General features: G+C 40.7%; 3 protein-coding genes across 3 annotated transcripts in view; 2 read left to right on the plus strand and 1 right to left on the minus strand.

Annotated features, from left to right (window-relative positions):
* fam102bb (family with sequence similarity 102 member Bb) overlaps nucleotides 1-2,012 on the plus strand; it is a 30,762-nt gene extending 28,750 nt beyond the window's left edge. The window contains exon 11 of the mRNA XM_079575654.1: nucleotides 1,484-2,012. Within this exon, the coding sequence (XP_079431780.1) occupies nucleotides 1,484-1,526 (43 nt within the window). The 3' untranslated portion in view covers nucleotides 1,527-2,012. The remainder of the gene's footprint in view (nucleotides 1-1,483) is intronic.
* LOC306977348 (E3 ubiquitin-protein ligase RNF14-like) overlaps nucleotides 1-19,587 on the plus strand; it is a 324,872-nt gene that overhangs the window by 302,079 nt on the left and 3,206 nt on the right. The window contains exons 2-3 of the mRNA XM_079575651.1: nucleotides 17,605-17,848; nucleotides 19,240-19,370. Of these exons, the coding sequence (XP_079431777.1) occupies nucleotides 17,695-17,848; nucleotides 19,240-19,370 (285 nt within the window). The 5' untranslated portion in view covers nucleotides 17,605-17,694. The remainder of the gene's footprint in view (nucleotides 1-17,604; nucleotides 17,849-19,239; nucleotides 19,371-19,587) is intronic.
* Nucleotides 7,391-12,830, minus strand: henmt1 (HEN methyltransferase 1). The gene is made up of 9 exons (XM_079574560.1): nucleotides 12,744-12,830; nucleotides 12,454-12,566; nucleotides 12,149-12,283; nucleotides 10,762-10,944; nucleotides 8,985-9,159; nucleotides 8,605-8,764; nucleotides 8,020-8,137; nucleotides 7,768-7,946; nucleotides 7,391-7,561 (listed from the first exon to the last, which is right to left on the minus strand). Exons 1-9 carry the CDS (start codon nucleotides 12,825-12,827, stop codon nucleotides 7,473-7,475), a joined length of 1,236 nt encoding a protein of 411 aa, XP_079430686.1. The 5' UTR covers nucleotides 12,828-12,830; the 3' UTR covers nucleotides 7,391-7,472.

A 19,587-nucleotide genomic window follows, 5' to 3' on the forward strand; every position in this document is an offset into this window, starting at 1 on the left:
GGCGTGGTCTATGTCGGCCATTTTAAAAACTTCAGGCTGAACCATGTGGAAGGGGGAAACTAGGAATGGTACCTACCGGTGGGAGGTCCTTTCCCATTAGGGGAGGTATAAAAGCTGACTGCTGTAGTCACGAGGGTGCCATTTTGTATCTGTGTGTCAGAAGTTCTGTTTGCGTGAGCAATAAATGTCTGGTGAGAACTCTAACTTTGTTAAGTCTGCCTGCCCATTTCAACCCCTCGTGGCCAGCTTCCTCACAACCTTTCGCGGCCTCGCTGTTTCGCAGATTTTTTTAGGACAATTTTGTCAGCTTTTTTACAGCGTATGAATGCCATACGCACATCGTGTTCTGCGTCCTGATTGGCTAGTTGCAGAGTGAGCCTCCTCTCGCTGCAGAGAGGATCTCTGTGGACCGTCAACACATCAGCGCACACCACAGAGTCACAGCAACACAGGCCGGGCATGAGTGGGTCCGACTTTCCCTGCTCTTTTCCGCTGAAATAAACAACGCTAACATGCGCCACTTGCCTCGGCTAAACACATGCCTTCTGAAGCCTGAAACAGCTTATTTTTAGAACGTAACCCCTGCTATAGCTTCTCTAATCAGCACAGTTTAAAGTTTATAGCTTATTTTTAATCTAAACTTTGTGTTATATGTTTTTTATGTTTAATGTTGCACGTCTCACCAAGAAAAAATCCTAGTTTGTGAACCTGTTTACAAGCAATGGCAATAAAAAACGATTCTGATTCTGATTCTGACAACAGTTTTTAGCAGTGCTAGCATCATAGCACAAGGGTTTTCTGATCATCAATTACCCTTTAACACGACTAGCTAACACATGTACCACTAGAACTCTGGAGTGATGCGCCTCCACACACCTGTATTAGTTTTCCATTAAAAATCATCAACATTAACAATGTCTAGACTGTATTTATGATCAATTTAATGTTACCCTCATTAAAAAAGGAGTGCTTTTCTTTCAGAAATAAGGGCATTTTAAGTGACCCCAAACCTTTGAGCGGTAGTGTATATCTGCAACATATTTTGTCCCATTTTATAGCCTAATGATGCCCACTCCAGAACAGTAGGGGGCACTGTGCAGTTGTAGTGTCAATGCCACAGACTCAAGGCAGGAGAGAAGGTTTGTCCCCATTGTGTTGCCGTACAGGTGGAGAATTTGGGCGCAATATTTCTGTTTTCGAAGCTGAAGTTATTATTCACAACACCTACTGTATTTAAGCCAAGTTACACCTTCTTCTCTAATCTACAGCAAATACTTTAGTACTTTCACTCAACTAATTGACTGAGCAACTTATACTTTAATTGGAGTATTAATTGACCTGTAATGAAATCAAGCACTTTGCCCACTTCTGGGACTAAAATGTAAATAAGCAAATTTAAAGCAAACAATGTAAAGATATATATGTCCGGTGCACGGTCAGTCCCTGTCCTGACTTTTTGTGTTTGTGTTTGTATCTCCCTCAGAGTCGGCGCCGGAGCGTACGAACAAGTCGTCATGAAGCGCTAACAGCACCCAAGAGGAGGTGGTTTTTCTTTCTGTCGCTGCAGCACTGTGTTCCAAATCTGTGAACGGCCAAAGAGCGCCGCCTGGTGTCCGCATCCACGTCATTACACTGTGGGTGGCTCGACGCACATGAAAGATTAGGTTTCGGAAGCTGTGAATCAAAAGAACGTCTGTCACACTTAAAAGAAGTCATTCCTAAAACTGTAAAGAAAGGTTTAAAAAAAAAACAAAAAAAAAAAACGTGAAGGATTTAAATGGTGAGAAAAAGACTGAAGCAAAGGTGAAACTGAAAGGACTTTTTCGATACATTCCTCGAGTCGCTCTGTAGCAGTGACTGTGTAAAAAAGCTCTAAATGCTACGATAAGCTGCTGATAAGATGCTGATATGCTGCGGTCCCTGCACTTTGTTTTGAGGATATACTTGATGTGACCGTCAGAGTTTCATATCCGTTGTTTTTAGTCTTTTATTTTCTAATTTGTTTTTTGAAGCATAATCACAATTTATTAGGACTGATATTGGCAACAAAGTCTAATTTCCCAAGCGCAGGCCGAGCTTTTCTTTATTTTTATTTTTTGCCTTTCGTTGTCTGCAACTTCATTAGTTTCTCTGTTGGATAAAACTGTAAAGCTCAACAGTCCCGCCTACCTCAGAACCAGCTCCAGGTTTAGAAGTAGCTCATCGGCGTCTTTGGAAACGGCCACAAATGGCTCGAGTGGAACATTATTACTCCATTATTACTGAAACAACACATTGATTTTCTACCTATGAAAGATACAGATAAACAATGCGGTTCAACAGCCTAAATTTGCCCAAACAACAGGGAATACTGACTATAATGCTAGCGATAGCTTCACGCTACATGCTATCGGCTTGCTCCAAATGCTGTTTTTTTTGCTTCTAGAGGTCAATCTGCTGTACGGGTCAAGACATTCATAAGGACCCGGTTTTAACTTGACTTTAAATATGATTATTGTGCACCAGAACACATTTAAAAAGTGAAAAGATAATATTATCTATTACATGTTGCCGGTATCTATAGCCCGATTATTTAAAATGAAAGCTAGTACTTAAGGCAAAATGCTGTTAGATCTTGTTGGTTTTGAAACTTTCTAAAGTGCACATTTGTTTTCGTTTTTTAAGTGAATGAGAATAGTTTATGAATCTGACTTGCACTGGAGCAAGTTTTACGGTGGACAGGGGTGTTGAACTCCATAAAACACAAGTCTTCAGAAGATAATTAGTATTTTCTGGGTTTGTGTGTGAACAACTCAAGTGAAGGATCAATCCTTATTGACCCTTCTGTTGCTATTAAAGCCAATTATTTTTGTTTTTATTTATCGTAGATTTCAGAGTTATGTTATAAGTACAAGTTTGTTTTGTTTGTGTTCAGCTTTGGAGATTATTGTAAGACTATACTTTGATTAACTTTGAGCCAATGGTATAAACTTAAAGGAAAAGTGGCCCAGTCTATTCAATTCATGCGGCTCCAAACTCCTCCAAACAAATAGCAAAGTTTCATGGAGAGTTCTTACTCATTTCCAAAGCTGACGATGCCTCACGATTGTGAACAAAATGCACCCAGACCTCATTCTCTTTTGACTAGAACTGATCTTAACTTGCTTCAGGTGGCTTTGGGATTATATACAAAGGTTTTTGCACTGCCAATAAGAAAATAGTGGCTTCTTGAAACAGCTGGTCTGTGTTCATATCACTCGAAATAGATAAGCCAGATATTTAACTAGAGCTATAAACTGTAATACTCCGCAGTAGCTGTCCATACACGTTTCTTAGTCATTCCTAACTCACTGAATAATGTAATGCAGATTGTATACAGCACTGACCAGCCGTAACAGCCGTTTTTTTTTTTGCAACATTATGAAACAAATACTGTTGTTTTGGACACTGTACAGCACAGTGCACAGTGCTGCCAGTTGTGCTACTCGATTAAAAAGAAGCAGCAATTTCAGCAATACTTATTACAATTAAACATGTGTCAATACTTAATACACAATGGTCATTTTCCACATTTCTCTTGTGAAATTCTTTAATCATTGTTATTGCTGGTCAATGTAGATACAATTTATGCATTTTGAACCTATATGAACTAATATGAATAAAGTTGTCTAATCCAAAGTGAGCATTGAGTGCTACAAAGCTGAGGGAATCCGTTCCATTCTTGTTGTAAGCCATAGTAGAGGTAGAGCGCCTCCTGCTGGACTTAACTGTACTGTCACTATCTGCACAAAGCGTCAGTGTCAAACTAACTCCAGTCTAAATGTTCTGCATGCTACAGTGTCTTTCTGTGCACTTCCTGTGTACACACAGCAGCTACTCATCTGTCCCAAGAGTTTGTGCCACCAACATTGTTTGAAGGTGTAATGTGTATTTCAGCCTGTTATGTCTGCGTGCGTATGTGTGTGTGTGTGTGTGTGTGTGTATGTGTGTGTGTGTGCATGTGTGTGTGTGTGTGTGTGTGCGCACGCTCTCAGTCTTCAACAGGTTTTCAAAAAAGGAGTCATCCAGAGTAGACGACATGATGTTTTTTTAGTCGTTTTGAGGCTCATCCTGGGGCTTTGACCAGTCTCGATGATGGCCTGTATGTCCTGTGGTTGTGGTTTGGTTTAGATCATCCTAACAAACATTTTAGCGACTTATAGGTTTCAACAATGGCTTGGATGTCTTTAATTAACTGATTTGGTGATATTTTATATTTTTTCCCCCCACCAAATTCATGCCTTAGAATCACGCTTGCCATTCTGAACAAAACGCATAAATGCAATATTCATAAGTTAGACACATTCTAAAAGTAGGGAGTCGTTAGCCTGGCTAACACCAGACTAAAATCACAAGTGATATTTAGTCTGGGGACCAGACTCGGAGAGGTGTGGTTCACGATCGTCCATAGTCGTTTATTGGGCGATACGAAAAAAAAAAAAAAAAAGTATCATGCGTCTGCACGTAGCCACAGCCAATCGTATCATCGTATCCGATGACGTATGACGTACCCGCTGTAAACTTTTGAGATAAACTATTTAGAACACGGCCTAAAGCTCGATCGAAAAATAGCGTTGCGTCTGCTGCTGTCATGTTTGATCCGTAAAAAACGTTTTCTTTTTTATCCGTAAATAAACGACAAGTTTCCGTATATCGAATAGCGCGTCATCATCTTGCCGTCCCTCCTCGCTCTGTGATTGGTTCCCAAATCCATGCGAAAATTTCGGCCATGGTCCCCAGGCTGTTGTGCAGTTCCAAATGATTCGAGCGCACACAGCAGCATGGTGTTAGCCAGGTTAGGGAGTCGTCTGATATTTGACAAAAAGTCAAACAGCAAAGTGCTCCGGAAGTATTTGTCAATAATCTGCAAACATCCAAGGGTAGGCTAACGTCTCCTGTCCGAGTTTTATCCGTATGAGCTGCTCGTGTCTCGTTGAAATAAATATTTAAGCAGTGCATGGCAGGGAACATGCAGCTGTTTGCTAATTACTTACTGCATAACAAAAACTTTACACAGAAATACACTTAATACAGTTGTGCTCAAAAGTTTACATACCCTTTGATCCCCCCCCCCCCATTTTTCAGAGAATGTGAATGATAACACAAAAACTTTTTTACCCCTAGTTAGTGGTTGTGTGAAGCCAGTTATGGTCAAACAAGTTTTCTCTTTTTAAGTCATAATAACAAAATGAACTACCAAAGTGACCCTGATCAAAAGTGGACATACCCCAGTTCTTAATACTGTGTATCGCCCCTTTAACATCAATGACAGCTTGGATTATTTGGTGGTAGTTATGAATGGGCCTCTTTGTTTTCTTGGATGGCAAAACTGTTCTTTTGGCAAAAAGACTCTAGTTCCTGTAAATTCCTGGGTTGTCTTGCATGAAGTGCAGGTTTGAGATCTCCCCAGAGTGACTCCATGATACTGAGGTCAGGAGACTGAGATGACCACTCCAGAACTTTATTCTGCTGGAGCAATGAGAGGTCGACCTGGCCTTGTGCTGTGGATCATGGTCATGGTGGAACGTCCATGAGCGTCCCACAGGCAGCTCCAGTGTTCTTAAATAACATGCTGCATTCATCCTGACATCACTTTTGACCAAGTTCACACATGCCCAAAACATGAGTGATCCACCTCCGTGTTTCACTGGAGGAATGGTTCATCACATGACTCCCCTCCAAATGTATTATAGCCAACTATAAATGTGTTATCATTCATAAATGTATTCTCTGAAGAAATAATCTCAAATTAGGGTACGTAAACTTCACCAGCGGAGACTTAAATGTAGATGTTTTAGACTTGAAGCTAACGTTATTTTGACAATAAAAAATGGTAAAATGGCACCACCATCTGATATATTTTTGTGAAGCATACTTGGCTTCCCGTTATTTTATTATTATTATTTTTCTGTTTTTATATCTTGATTTATTTTTAATATACATTAACATGAGGACCAGAAGTAGTCATTATCATTCACTGACCAAGACCATTTTGCACTATGGGGAGCGGAAACCTATGAAAGAAAATATGAAAACATTACCAAGGCACTATTTACATTTGTTTTATTACTTTATAGGGGCTGATTAATTTAAAATCTTTTAATGTATGGCCCGCTCACTGCTGGGTGATCATTTATCCCATGCATAAGAACAACATTGTACAAGGTGGGACTAGTTTCGTGTCAAACTCCTCGCATCAGAGGAACAGATAAAGAATAAAGAATGGACTGAAGGAGTGAGGCTTCCCAGGCTAGCTGAAGCTCGAGTATGCTAGCAACCTCCATTATTTAGATTAAAGCAAAAATAAAGATAGTGAAAGGATAGTAATAACAAACACGTGGACTTAAAGAGGGGCAAAACTGTTTCAATGGAGAGTACAAAGGAACTTCCAAAGCCAGTCGCCATTTCCCTATGGCTAAAGGAACAAGTCACAAATGGTGGCGTGTTTCATTTTTTGACCAATTAGCCAATTCTTCATTTTAACAGTCTATGATCAGAGAAAATATATCATTCCTCTGATATATTTTCAATTTATAATAACCTAGTCCAGATGACTCATTTTTGAAAACTTACTGTAATGTCGAGTCCTTATTTATTGTCTCTTTGTTATGTGAAGGTTTTGTTCATTTTTCTATTTCAGTGTATAAGGGCCATTTGGTAGAATTACAATTAGGCTATATGAGGTTTTTCATCTTAATTGCTTTTTCCAAATGTTAACGTTTTGTGTTTGTTTTTTAATTGATTTGATTCATAATAATTAGGGCCTAATTGCCCCAAAAAAAGAAGAAATTAAACATTTGCTTAAATGTGTGCCCTTTCACATCTGAAGTAGTTTTAATTTGATATTGCCTTGCCTTTTGATATCTCACACTTCTCAATACAAATCCTTTTTGTCGCACACAGCTGAAATATATTTATGTTCTGTTTTGATTTGTACTGTTCATTTACCTGTGCGTCAGCAGGTATGGTCTGCTTGGTACCAAACATGTTGTTCCAAACATGGTGCTTCTTCTCTTCTGTGAAGTTGTTATGAAAAATGATGAAGTAGCGTTTATTTTTATTTGTCAGAGTGATGTCCTGCGCTGTACTCAGTGATTTGTTACATCTGCTTCCCTAACAACCATGTACTCAAGATACATATGTGTTCAATAAAATGGTTCCATCATTAAAAGTGGCGGTTTTTTTACCCTCACAAGAGCTAGTCCATATTCAAGAGTCAGGTTACTCCATTAGATATTCTTTTATCCTATTGGGTACAGCGCTTCATTCACACTTGATCTTACAGTTTTTAAAGTCCTAATGTTTGCATTTTTAGATTTTGTTGTTGTTGAGGTGTTGGAGCAGAAACGTCATTATTACCACACGTTTTAATTTTTTTGTTTCACAACTCAAATTTACAAAACCACATTTCAAATATTTTGTGTTATATATATACGTCCACATTCCAACATAACTCAGTCTTCTTCCCAGTTTTCCAGGGCTGCGGAGTTGAGAGTTTGGTTTAGTCCGACCTCTGCGTAGCCACTGTCGTCCAGGTCAAACTCTTCTTCATCTGAAAGCACAGAAAAACAACATTATTATAGAATTAACATCCAACAACAAGTGAAGGTCCTGCATCATACATTAGTACGGCTTCCAGAATACTTTTGGAACCTTAAAGTGCAATTTTGATGCAATAGAGCCATTATATTACATTCTAGAGTTTCCCGTAACCTGTATGAATGAAATCAGGCACACTGCAGCACAGACGAATATAAATGTAGGAACCTCCTTCTTGTTCCAGCAGTAGAGCGTATCCGTCCGGGCTCAGTCTGACCAGTGGTTCGTCCATGAGGTAGTGTCTCAGGTTTGACAGACTCCCACAGAGAGAGCTGACCCGGGGACAGGACACCCACAGCAGGGACAGGGGCACGGGCACGCTCTGGACACTTGACACGCACACAGGTTTGATCACGGACAATGGATGCGACTTTGATAAAGGTGCGACAGAGTTCAGCCTACCTTCGAGTAGTAGCACCGCTTTGGAATCGAATCCTATTTGTGCACCACACGTCGAACTCCTCTCCACTGTCAGAAGCACTTCTCCGTTGGTCCTCTGTGGGGCTCCCTTCTCCACAAGCTGCACACAATTGGTACATCACGCGCCTCTCCAAAAAGCTCTCATGTCTATGCCTGATGTGACTGATATTTTACATCCATTTTGGTTTTGTTCTTTGAGCAGTTTGAATTTCGTAATCTTATATTCTCTTAACCCCCACCTGACCAAACTATATTTCCTCCAGTTTGGCTTTGCCCAAATCTTGAAAAAAGCATCATAACCGTGACAAACATGAGACGAAAATGAGGATGAACAAACAACAACAAAAAACACAACAATATGATGAAAAAGTGACAAAAAAGCCACAAACATTGACAAAAATGTGGTTCTAAAGTGACAAAAAAAAAGATAAAGGAAGGCAGTCACAGTAACAGTTCAGAATAAGAAGTAGAAAAGCTCAGTAAAAGATCATTCCGACATTGGTGATTTCAATTATGGCTGAAAGGAGTGAAGTGTTTTGCCTTAAGAACTTTCCCTTGGATGCTCACCAGCACTGTGTTTGGTCACGAGCCCCTCTCCTCTCTCCTCCGTGTCCTTGGCCTCCGTCCACCTTCTCTTCATGCTCTCAGCCCAGAACAAAACCTCGCTCACCAGCACTCGCCGCAGCACGTTGTTGTCTCTCAGAGTCGGGTAGTTCACACTGTACAACTGACACACAACAGAAACCTACTTTACAGACGATGTAGAGGCAACTAAGTGCATGGAATAGTGACATAAAGCATAGACCATGATTCTTTGCTCTGTTTCAGTGAACCAGTGAGTATAACACTAATTTGTCAGTATATTGTGCAGCCCTGCTGAAAACCCTTTTCTTCAGGGTTTTCTTTCTTTGAAAAAAGAGTCATGTTCTTGATTAACATCTTCTAACCAGGGTGTAAGAGGTTTCCTCCTGGCTCTGGTCAAACACGTTGCAGCCACTTTTGAGCCGATGGAACACAGCGATCTGAGAGCAGAAGCCAAACTGCTCCCAGCGCCCATCAGGGACCTGTCCCACTCCAGTAATGTCCACCTCGTAGCCAAACTCTGCGCACACCTTCTCAGCCCTGAATGAAACAGAGCATACAGAGAGAGAGAGTATACAGAATCACAGTTAAATTACTTTGGGCCTTGTGACTTTCTTTGCTGACATATTTTATCTGCAGAGGCAGTCAAAGCACTTAAAGTACTTAAATAGAAGTGCAGACGCTACTCGATAGAAAAATGTTCTCAATCAAATTATTCCTGAGGTTAAGTGGAAATAAGAAGTCAAAGAAGAGAGTACAAATCATTTTAAATCAAAGTATTCTGATTCAACGATAACTCAACAAATGTGTGAGTGGTTCACTGGTGGTTTACTGGCATAAATATGAGAAGAAAATGTATTGGAAGTTTTACATAAAAATGCAATTTTACTCCTAAAAATCGACAAAATTGTCTATATTATTTGACAACAAAATGTGAATAAAGGACTGTGTTGTTTTTCTAAATATTCATGACAAAGCTTTTTTTTATTATTCGAAACTTAAGTGTTCAATTCCTAGACTGAAATCAATGAAGCTAGGAATCAGAAATCATCAAAAATATCTGAGAAAAAAAATACCTTCCAAACATTATTTAATCCAAGAAAGGAACGTTTTGAGTCTGTAGGTCAGGGGTCTCCAACACGCGGCCCGCGGGCCAGATGATTCAAACCAGCCTCTGACTTGTAGAGCACACATTCCTGAGTAAGGCTGCATCCGAAACCATCAAATTATAGCCTCTAAGCACAAACACTAGCAACTATTCCTTAACCTTTCATGGGTCGACTGTTAGATCTCTATGCAGTTAGTGAACTAGAGCTTCAGAGCTACTTGTACAATTCAACTGTCCTTACCCAGGGGAAGGAGAAGTGACATCGCCAACAGCTGTTTTTTTCTCTTCTTTAAAGTTATTGTTGGAGTGCAGGCCAAACAAAAGCGCATGACGCCCCCTACTGTAGTGTCCAACAACAACAACAACAACAACATAGTGACAAAATAAAGTTTAAGGAGAAAAAAAAATCCAAATGAGCCATACATTTCCCTTTAGTGTTATTTCATCTCAACAGCTGTTTCATAAAGCTGTAGTTTGCAAACTAGCCATGCGGCTTAAGTTTCTACTAAATGAAAGCAAAAGCGAAATTTACTTGGAGACCCCTGCTGTAGGTGCTACTTCTGTGAAGATGTTTTGAGAGAATGGCCCTTGAAATTACAATTTCCCACATGAAGAAACATCAGGGTTCACACGAGGATTTTTTCACAGTGTAGGGGGTTTCGGGGGCAAATGAGGGATTATTATTCCAACGGTATCGATTCCAAAAGGAAAAACAACAGAAAATCCCCCCTGACGTTGGTTGAAACACAGCGTAAGAGGCAATATCGCAGCACTGGGGGAAGAAATCCACAGCATAGGGGGCCCCAACGCTCAACTGAGCTGACAAGAACACTGGACATTGAATCAGTGCAATAAATACACATTATTGTGAAGATTAGGTATTATGTTCACCTGGAAACATAATCGTTTCCAGGTGAACGTTATGTGTTAAGAGACCAAAACCTGAGAGTAAAAAAAAAAAAAAGGTTTTGCTTGCTTTAGCCTTTACTTCCACCTGTTTAAAGTCCTCCATTAGCACACAACCTGCCTCTCACCAGGACTGGAACTCCTGCCTGGTCCACTCAAACTTGTGGTCTGGGTGTCTGAAGCCTCTCAACCCGGGCAGCAGAGGGTTGAAGTCAGAGTTTGGGGTGCTGATGATGGCTCGTACCGGGGCCATGTACCCGAAAAGGACTTCAGAGAAACGCTCCACATCGGGCACTGGCAGGTGCTCAATACTGTGGGACAATCAACAGGTATTATTACAATGACAATACTATAAGGAGGTCATTTCATTTACTTTTTTATCATCTAATGATTGTAAGGTCTACTGTAACCCCAAGCTCTATTAATATTTTAGCCACATAGTGCAGCTATGCATTTGGTGGTGCCTAACAGGTGTCTGGGGAGGGGCTGACTCGCTCTCTCGTTTGGTCCATGTGCTTTGTGAAGAATGCAAACAAACAGAGCGATGAATGCATGATACCTGTCTCTTCCCTTCTGTTCAGCGCACCGAGCTGCCCCAGTTAGCGGCACCTGACCGCGGGGTGGGCGGGTGCGGAGGCTCAAAGCAAAAGGTGGAAGTTGTGTGCCGCAGCGGCAGTGAGTCTAAATGAATATGTGCTTTAACTTGTGCGTTACAAGGCCCTCCCGCTGTGGAGTTTACAGACTTCCATCCACCTGGAGATTCATTAATATTGCTGAAACTGGCTTTCTTCCCCTGTCAGCGCTCAGCACATGTTGTGATCAGCATGAGGGGCGATTTGCACATGAACAAATGCTGGTGAATAACCCCCCTATGAGTGTTTAAGAAAACAGTAGCGTTAGTCTAATGCCTATGAAGTTGGTCATGTTAGGCCAGTGTTTCTCTTCTGGGGGTACTTGGTTTATTCCTTTAGTTTGGGGGGAAAAAAGGTGAAACCAAATAGAATTTCAATATCACTTTCAAAGAACAGTTACTTTTTATACTAGTAGTTTTTTAGTTTTCTTATACCGAGCACTCTACTGAATATGAAACAACTAAAGTTTCATTGATCACTTTGTAAAATGTCTGGCATGATCTACGGTTGTTATTTTAGAAAAGATACAGCAGCGCCTTCTGCCTTATACTAATAGAGTTCGGGAATGTGACGTCATATCGCTAAGCATTATGGGATTAGCAGCCATTGTAAACTAATGGAGATTTTAGAAGTTAAAATATTGGAGTTTTTGTTCACATTAAAACACTTGGAGACCACAGTGAGTTAGATGTATTTACCAGCAGTAACTCAGCAGCTAATGGAGCTGTTCCACGGCTATTTTCTCCACTTTATAAACAGTTTTTAGCTAATGTTAGTCAATGGAAATGTATGCTAACAGCTGCAAAGATGGCGGATCTCCATGGTAACTGTAGACTTTCCCGAACACTATAACAAAGGCTAAACAAATAAAAATGTGGCATACAGCTCTATACTGAGAGCCAGGTCAAACCCTCGGAGGCGGGCGTCTCGCTCCGTCACAGAGCCCTGGTACAGCTCCACACACAGCTGCTCATAACCAGGCTGCAGGTAGTCTGTGGAGACGGGGGCCAGTGAGTGCCTGCAGAAAACAAAATCATGTGTCAATGTAGAGGCATGTCATGTCAGACTGTTTCCCCACTTGATCATTTCTTAAACAGGCCTACTGATAAGATGTGTGTAAGGTGAAGTAGGTTGATAACTTCAAATGAGTGATTAAGTTTGTAAAATTGCTCTTTTGTTGCTTCATACATCTTTCTCTTGACTATGGCTTCATCGATGTCGACTCCCACCAGGTGTTCAATTTCACGGTGAAACTTGAGCTTTTTCAGGAGAGTGCATTCACAACACCCCAGATCCACCACCTGGAGGAAAACATCACAAAGTAACAAACACATTATTTTACATGCAACAATAAAATCAAAGCAAAAAAATAAACTGCGACACTAACGTAAACAGCTAATTAGCTAACACAGCTGTAGCGTCCGTAAAAATTCCTGCTGCCAAAGTTAAAACCACGTACATTTCACTGCATTGTTTACCTTTTTGGGCTTATTTTTCTCGATAAAGTCTATGACAAACTGGTGCCTCTGCTTATGAAGCGGTGGGTTGAAAAATGGCTCCATATTTCATTTTGTTAGTAAAACAAAACAAAAACAATGCTAATGCTAATAGGGTCAAGGTTGCCAGGTCACTTCCGCATTTTCCAGCGCAAATTGGAACGAGGGAAACGAATCTACCAAAAACACAAATCCTGCTCACCGTTTATTGTTTGTGATTTTTTTTTTTCCCCCTCTCGTTACAAACGTACTTTTGACAGATAATCACGGTTAACAATCTACAAGGTCTAAAATAATGACATTGGTCTCAGGCGAAGTGAAGTTATGTTATGCTGCCATATGCTGGCTTTCAATTGCGCTGCAGCACTTTCATTTTTTCATTATGCTGGGTTTACCAAGCCTGGTTAACGATACACTCGGACTTGATCAAATTAAGTCATTCATAATAACGTCACACTTGTTATGGATTTATTAGATTATTTTGACTTAATCGATGAAAATGGCTTTATACTCTTCCATGTTTTTTATAAAGCTGTTGACTCTGTTGAACATAAATGTAGGCCTATTTTTGCAAAACACTTTCCTTTTAGGTGATAGGCCTATTATCATGCTCTATCCCTTTATTTTTTTTATTTCCTATCTCCTTTATTTTCTATGAGAGAACAACATAGAAACATATACAAGGAGAACACTCTGAGTCTGCAGTGATGCGCAGCGATGCTCGCAGAATATCGTTCATTTATTTCTGTAATTCAAATAAAAAGTGAAACTATTAAATGATATAGACTCATTACATGCAAAGTGACATATGTCAAACCTTGTTACAATTTTACGATTTTGGCTTACAGCTTTTAAAAACTCTAAATTAAAAATCTCAGAAGATTAGAATATTACATGAAACCAGTAAAACAATGATTTTAAACAGAGAAAACTATAATGCATGTTCTGAGTACTTGGTTTGGTCCCCTTTACTTGAATTACTGCCTTAATTCGGTTGTGTGGCATGGATGCTCTCAGCCTGTGGCACTGCTGAGGTGTTATGGAGGACCAGGATGGTTCAACAAGAGGAATCTGACATTTGAAGCCCATGTCCAGGATCTGTCTGTGTGTGGCGGCTCTTGATGCACTGACTCCAGCCTCAGTCCACTCCTTGTGTAGGTCCCCCACACTTTTGAATGGTCAGCAGTTTTCCCCATGATGGTGAACTACTGAACCACTGAGAGCCCATTTAAAGGGACACTTCGCAGATGTTTGGGATGAATTCGCTGATGAAAGTAGTCCCTTTTCACAAAATATTTACATTTTTGGATTTGTGTTATTTACAAGTCGTGAGCCAAAATCATCACGCAAAGTCAGATACATCGAGCCTTTATTTGTTATAATTTTGATAATTATGGCTCACAGCATGTAACACCCCCAAATAAAACATCTCAGAAAATGTGAATATTTTGAAAATGGACTGGAAGCCATAATCATCCAAATTAAAACAAAGGCTTGACACATGTCACTCTGCATGTCATGAGTCTATATCATATCATTTACTGTTGTTCACTTTCGCATGTTGCTTAGTTTCACATTTTAAGTTGAATTACAGAAATAAATGACCTTTTTCACGATATCCTCATTTTTTTATTTGATGAAACACTGAAACAAAAAACACGTGGAAATCGTGATACTTCCAAAGAAAATTCCAAGAAAATGGCATGAAAATACAGAAAAACTAAATAATTCTAATGAACAAGGTGCACAAGACGATCGACATATTTTATAGATCGAAATGAAGCATTTGCCACTTAAATATTTACTCACAGTACTCACAAAACTGCAGGTCAGGGCCAAGCACACTCGCCACGTAGGCTATGGCACAACGATGAACACACTTGTGGAAAAATATCATTGGCATTGGTTTTATTTTTGAGGAATGTGTTTTGTGCGTTGCCCTGGCGCGAGTTACGCACAGCTGAGTGTGGCAGCTCCAGTTAATCATCAGTGGAATGAAGCAGGGTCATAAAGCCGGGTCATAAACGTGCAGAAAGTGGCAGGCGTGTCTAAGGTGCGGTGCGCGTACCGCATTCATCCGTCTTACTTGCCTCCCCAAAGATTGTAAGTCTTCTCTGTAACAGCTCAGGAGACCTTTGCACAGAGAAATGGCAGAGGAGCCTGAAGTGTCCGGACGCAGGGACAGCGCGGGAGCCGTGGGAGGGGAAGATGTCATTGATAACCCCATTGTGGTCATCTTCAGGGCTTATGTGATGGAGTGCTTGAACACAGAGGACCCAGCGCAGCGGATCTCCGTGGAGGATTAGGGAGGTCGACCTCACGAACAGGACAAACACGTCAAACAGGCGGCGCAGGCCTTGGTCAAGATCTGCAGCCAAATCAGACACAACGCCGACCTGCAGTGCTTGGTGAACTACGTGGAAAGTAACTTTACTGAGCGCATCTTTATGAATGTGGCACACAGCATCTTATCTGAAGGCATAAACTGGGGTCGAATCGCGGCTCTGTATCACTTGGCCTACAAGCTCACCTACAGGGCAATTACCACCAATGACACAGAGAACATCCGCCTGGTCCAAAGCTTGTTGCTCCGCGTCTTGAACGACAGAAAGCTAGTGTTTTGGATCATACAGGAGCTATTAGGCCTAGAGGAAGCGTTCATCAGCTTTCTCTGGTGGACAGCAGCCAGTGTAGGCCTACTGTCCATGGCATTAGTGGCATCTGTGATCTACTTCAGGAACACCCGCTGAGAGGCAGACCCACTCTGCTTTATGAGGAGGAGAGCATCTGTCATTTTTGGTGATTCGGACACATTTTCTACTGTTTGTTGTCTTTGGGTTAAAAGCTGGGGTGATCGGAGTTCCTGTTTGTGACCAATGGCATAAAGACGTGTCTCCGGGAGCTCCTGAAACTTCTTATAAAGACTATCCGGGTGTTTTCTTACCGACGTGGTGTGTACAGGTTTTGATTTTACAGACCTTTCTTCATTGCTTTAAGTGCCAATATGCCTCCAAAGCCTAGAAATACGGACAACCAGACACATCGAGTATGTTTTCTGCGGACTTTAAAGGGACTATAGGGAGTTTAAAAATGTGTAGGGCCTAAACTATGTACTTTCACAACCAGCCCCACTCATTGTGACAACCTGCCTGGCAAATGGAGCCCAATGCCACAGTGGATTTTCCTTCTTTGTTTGGTTAATACTATTTCATATAATAAGATCTAACGAGGGAAGGAAGACCTACTCCAAGCCAAGGGTTTAGCTTTCATTTAATGTAAGTGTTGCTCTTATGGGATGTTGTGTTGATGAGCAGTGGATTCTACAAAAAAAGGGTGACAACCTGCCCCAGTCTCCACAACTTGATCACTTACCTGCTCTACTGTATGTGAACATGTTTCTATTCTCTGTGTTACTGTGTGTTCATTGTCATTTACTGCACTATATGTGGTGGGGTGGTTTTATTTTTTTAAAGCACTGTGTTACATTTTGTTTAACCTCTTAACCCCTGCTATTTTCTCCAGTTCAGCTTCACTTAAATCTAAAAGGTCACAGCCTAGAGAGTTCGGGAAATTCCACAGCTACCATGGAGATCCTGTTAGCATGCATTTAGACTAACATTAGCTAAAAACAGTATAAAAAGTGGAGAAAATAGCCGTGGAACAACTCCGTTAACTACTGAGTTACTGCTGGTAAATACATCTAACTCACTGTGGTGTTCAAGTGTTTCAATGTGAACAATAACTCCAGTATTTTAACTTTTTAAAATCTCCATTAGTTTACTATTGCTGAACTCCATAGGCCAGTGCAACGCCTCTTTTTGCCGCCCTTTTGTGGCGTTTTTGATGCACGTTTTTGTCTCTTGCCGTTGTTCTTTTTGTGGCTTTTTTGTTACTTTTTCATCACTTTTGAAAGTGATGGAAAAAGGTAACTTTTTTTTTTTTGATTGTTGTGTTTTTGACACTTTTCTGTTGCTCTTTAGTGGCTTATTGATTGTATTTTCGTTGCTTTTTTGTCACTTTTTCATTGTTATTTCATTGCTCTTTTGTTGCATTTTCATCCACGTTGTCATCTCATTTTTGTTGCCATTGTGACTCTCCTTTCAAGTTTTAGAGTTTTAGTTTTTGAGATTTGGGTAAAGCCAAACTGTTCAGGTGGGGGTTAAGAGGTTACAATTTACAAATACAGTTTGACTTGATTTGAATTCCCTTGTGTGAAGCACTTTAGGTGACTTGTGTCATGCATATAAGGAGGCCTAATAATGATTATTGAAAAAATTAAAATAAGTACAATAAATGAATGCCCTCAGGATAAGTTATATTTGATTTTCTTTTATGCCGGCTAAATAGGTTATTATTAATTCATTTTAAATGAAGTTGGCCTACTTAAAGGTGCATTATGCAACTTTTTATGAAAAAAAAACGTTTCTCAGTGACCTAGCGGCTGTATGAGTGGCTAGCATTGCACCTTTCCTTTCCTTCATGGCGGTCACAAGGCTCCAGGATCAACTGTTTGGTAGGTTTTCTGGTGAAAGAGTCCGTCAGCAGTGAAAACCTTCCAAACAATTGACCCTGGAGCGTCCTGGAGACCTCCGTGATGGAGAGTAAAGGGGCCATGCTGACCACTCACACAGCCGCTGGGTCACTGCAAGGTCAAACACGAACAAATACCAACTTTTTTCCCCACATAGAAAGTTGCATAATGCACCTTTAAATCTATGTGGCGGACAGTGCAGTAGTAGCAGTAGTACACTGACTGTAGTTGTTGCTCAGTGTGTTGGACTCTTGCATCACACGCACATGAGTCAGCAGTGGGACAGCGCGTCAAGGGAGGGGCGCCTCATAGACTGTCCCAAACCAGGAAACAACCGGGAGGAGGGACACTGCTAACATCTGCGAGGCTGTTTTGATACATTTGCGCCGGTTGCGCCAAGTTATGAGCTCAGATTTGGAGGAACAACACGACGAACTGCTCGCTCTTGTCAGTATTTTTGATCCAGAGGAGTTTGTCCGGAATGAGTCGAAGTCTTCCGGGGAGTTCCGAGTGCTCGTGGAGCTGCCGGAACACTTCAGTGTCGCGCTAAAAGAAGGTAAACTAGCTGCTAACGGCCAGTCGGTTTTCCACAATGTGTTCACGGTTCACCCAGCAGTTTTTAAGGAACATTAGGAGCACAACACACGCTGCATCTTCGTTTCCTGCGCATGTCCGGTGTCATTTGGTCCTCAGAGTCAGGACCACTGCGTTCCCATAGTAACGGAGACAAACGAGGTGGCTTTGGTTAGGGCTCCGGAGGGACGTCTGCTGTGAGTTTGTATAGATCTATGAGTTGGTTTGTCTAAAAATACAAATTATCCTAATCCTTAAGGTTAACCCCTTAACTCCCACCTGAACCGAGCACATTTTCTCCAGTTTGACTTTACCCCAATCCAAAAGCTTCTGGAAAAAAGCTGTGAAAATAGCAATAAAACAATGATGGAAATGTGACAAAAAAGTGACGAAAAATGTATGAAAAAGTGGCAAAAATGTCACAAGAAATGGACAAAAAATTGATCAAAAATGGACAAAAAAAGGTCAAAAATGTGGCAAAAGATTGATGAAAAATTGATGAAAAATTGACAAAAAAAATTACAAAAATGTGATAAAAAATGACAAAAAAAAATACAAAAATGTGACCAAAAAAATGATTAAAAATGGACGAAAAAAGACAAAAATGTGATAAAAAATGACAAAAAAGTTACAAAAATTAGAAGAAAAAAATGAGTTGAATACCCAACAAAAAAATGTTGGAAAAAAAATGTGACGACGTGAGGAAAAAGATCCTCTGGGTTCAGGCGGGAGTTAAGAGGTTAACCATTTCCCTGGCCCTAAGCTTAATTTGTGTCATGATATCTCACGTTTTCACAGCAGACTGTCCCTCCGGAGCAGACCATCTAGCACTAACCGGTGGCTTTTAACCCCTTAACCCCCATTCGAACCGAGCACACTTTCTCCAGTTTGGCTTTACCCAAATTTAAAAGCTTCTTGAAAAATGCGACAAAAACGTGACGCAAAAAAAAAGAGACGAAAACTGGACAAAAACGCTTCAAAAAATGGGACAAAAAAAGCAGCGAAAGTCACAAAAGAGCGACAACAACGTGACAAAAACTCATCAAAAAAGCAACGGGAGAAAACAATGGAAAAGCAATAAAAACACGTTAAAAAGAAAACCTACGAAAATGCGACAAAAATGTGACATAAACGCTGCGACAACAAAAAAGTTACGGTCAGTTTTGTTGGCCTTAGCTTTCAAATGCGGCATTATCACTGTTGCTCTCCAGTCAAGAAGGTTTTAGATTTGGGTAAAGCCGAACTGTAGACATAGTACAGTTTAAATAGTTTGAACAAATGAGGTAAACATTTTTCCCACTCATGAGCTACAACATTTTGAAACAGGGAGCGACCGTATGTGTTGGAAACTGAGGCAGTTTTGTGTTTCTGCAGGTGACGCCGTGAGCCAATATGAAGTCTCATTTCTTCCACCTTTGTGCCTGACCTTTGACCTGCCTGAGGATTACCCATCATGCCACGCTCCATCCTACAGCCTGAAGTGCTCCTGGATCACTTCAAAGCAGGTATGACCCTAAAATATAACTTCTATTCATGTATTAGGTCAAACTAGTTTGATTTGTGCCAGTTTTTGTTCCATGTGGATAGACCAGTAACTACAGAGATGTTAGCCTGAAACCAGATCCAAAATGTGCCCTTTCAACAGTAACAATACACATTCTAACAAAGAAGTCTCCTGTCCCTCACCCCAATGTTAATCAATTGGCTCTGCAGATTATGACA

This window comes from Gobius niger (genome assembly GCF_951799975.1).
Source record: "Gobius niger genome assembly, chromosome: 17".
NCBI classification, from domain to species: domain Eukaryota; kingdom Metazoa; phylum Chordata; class Actinopteri; order Gobiiformes; family Gobiidae; genus Gobius; species Gobius niger.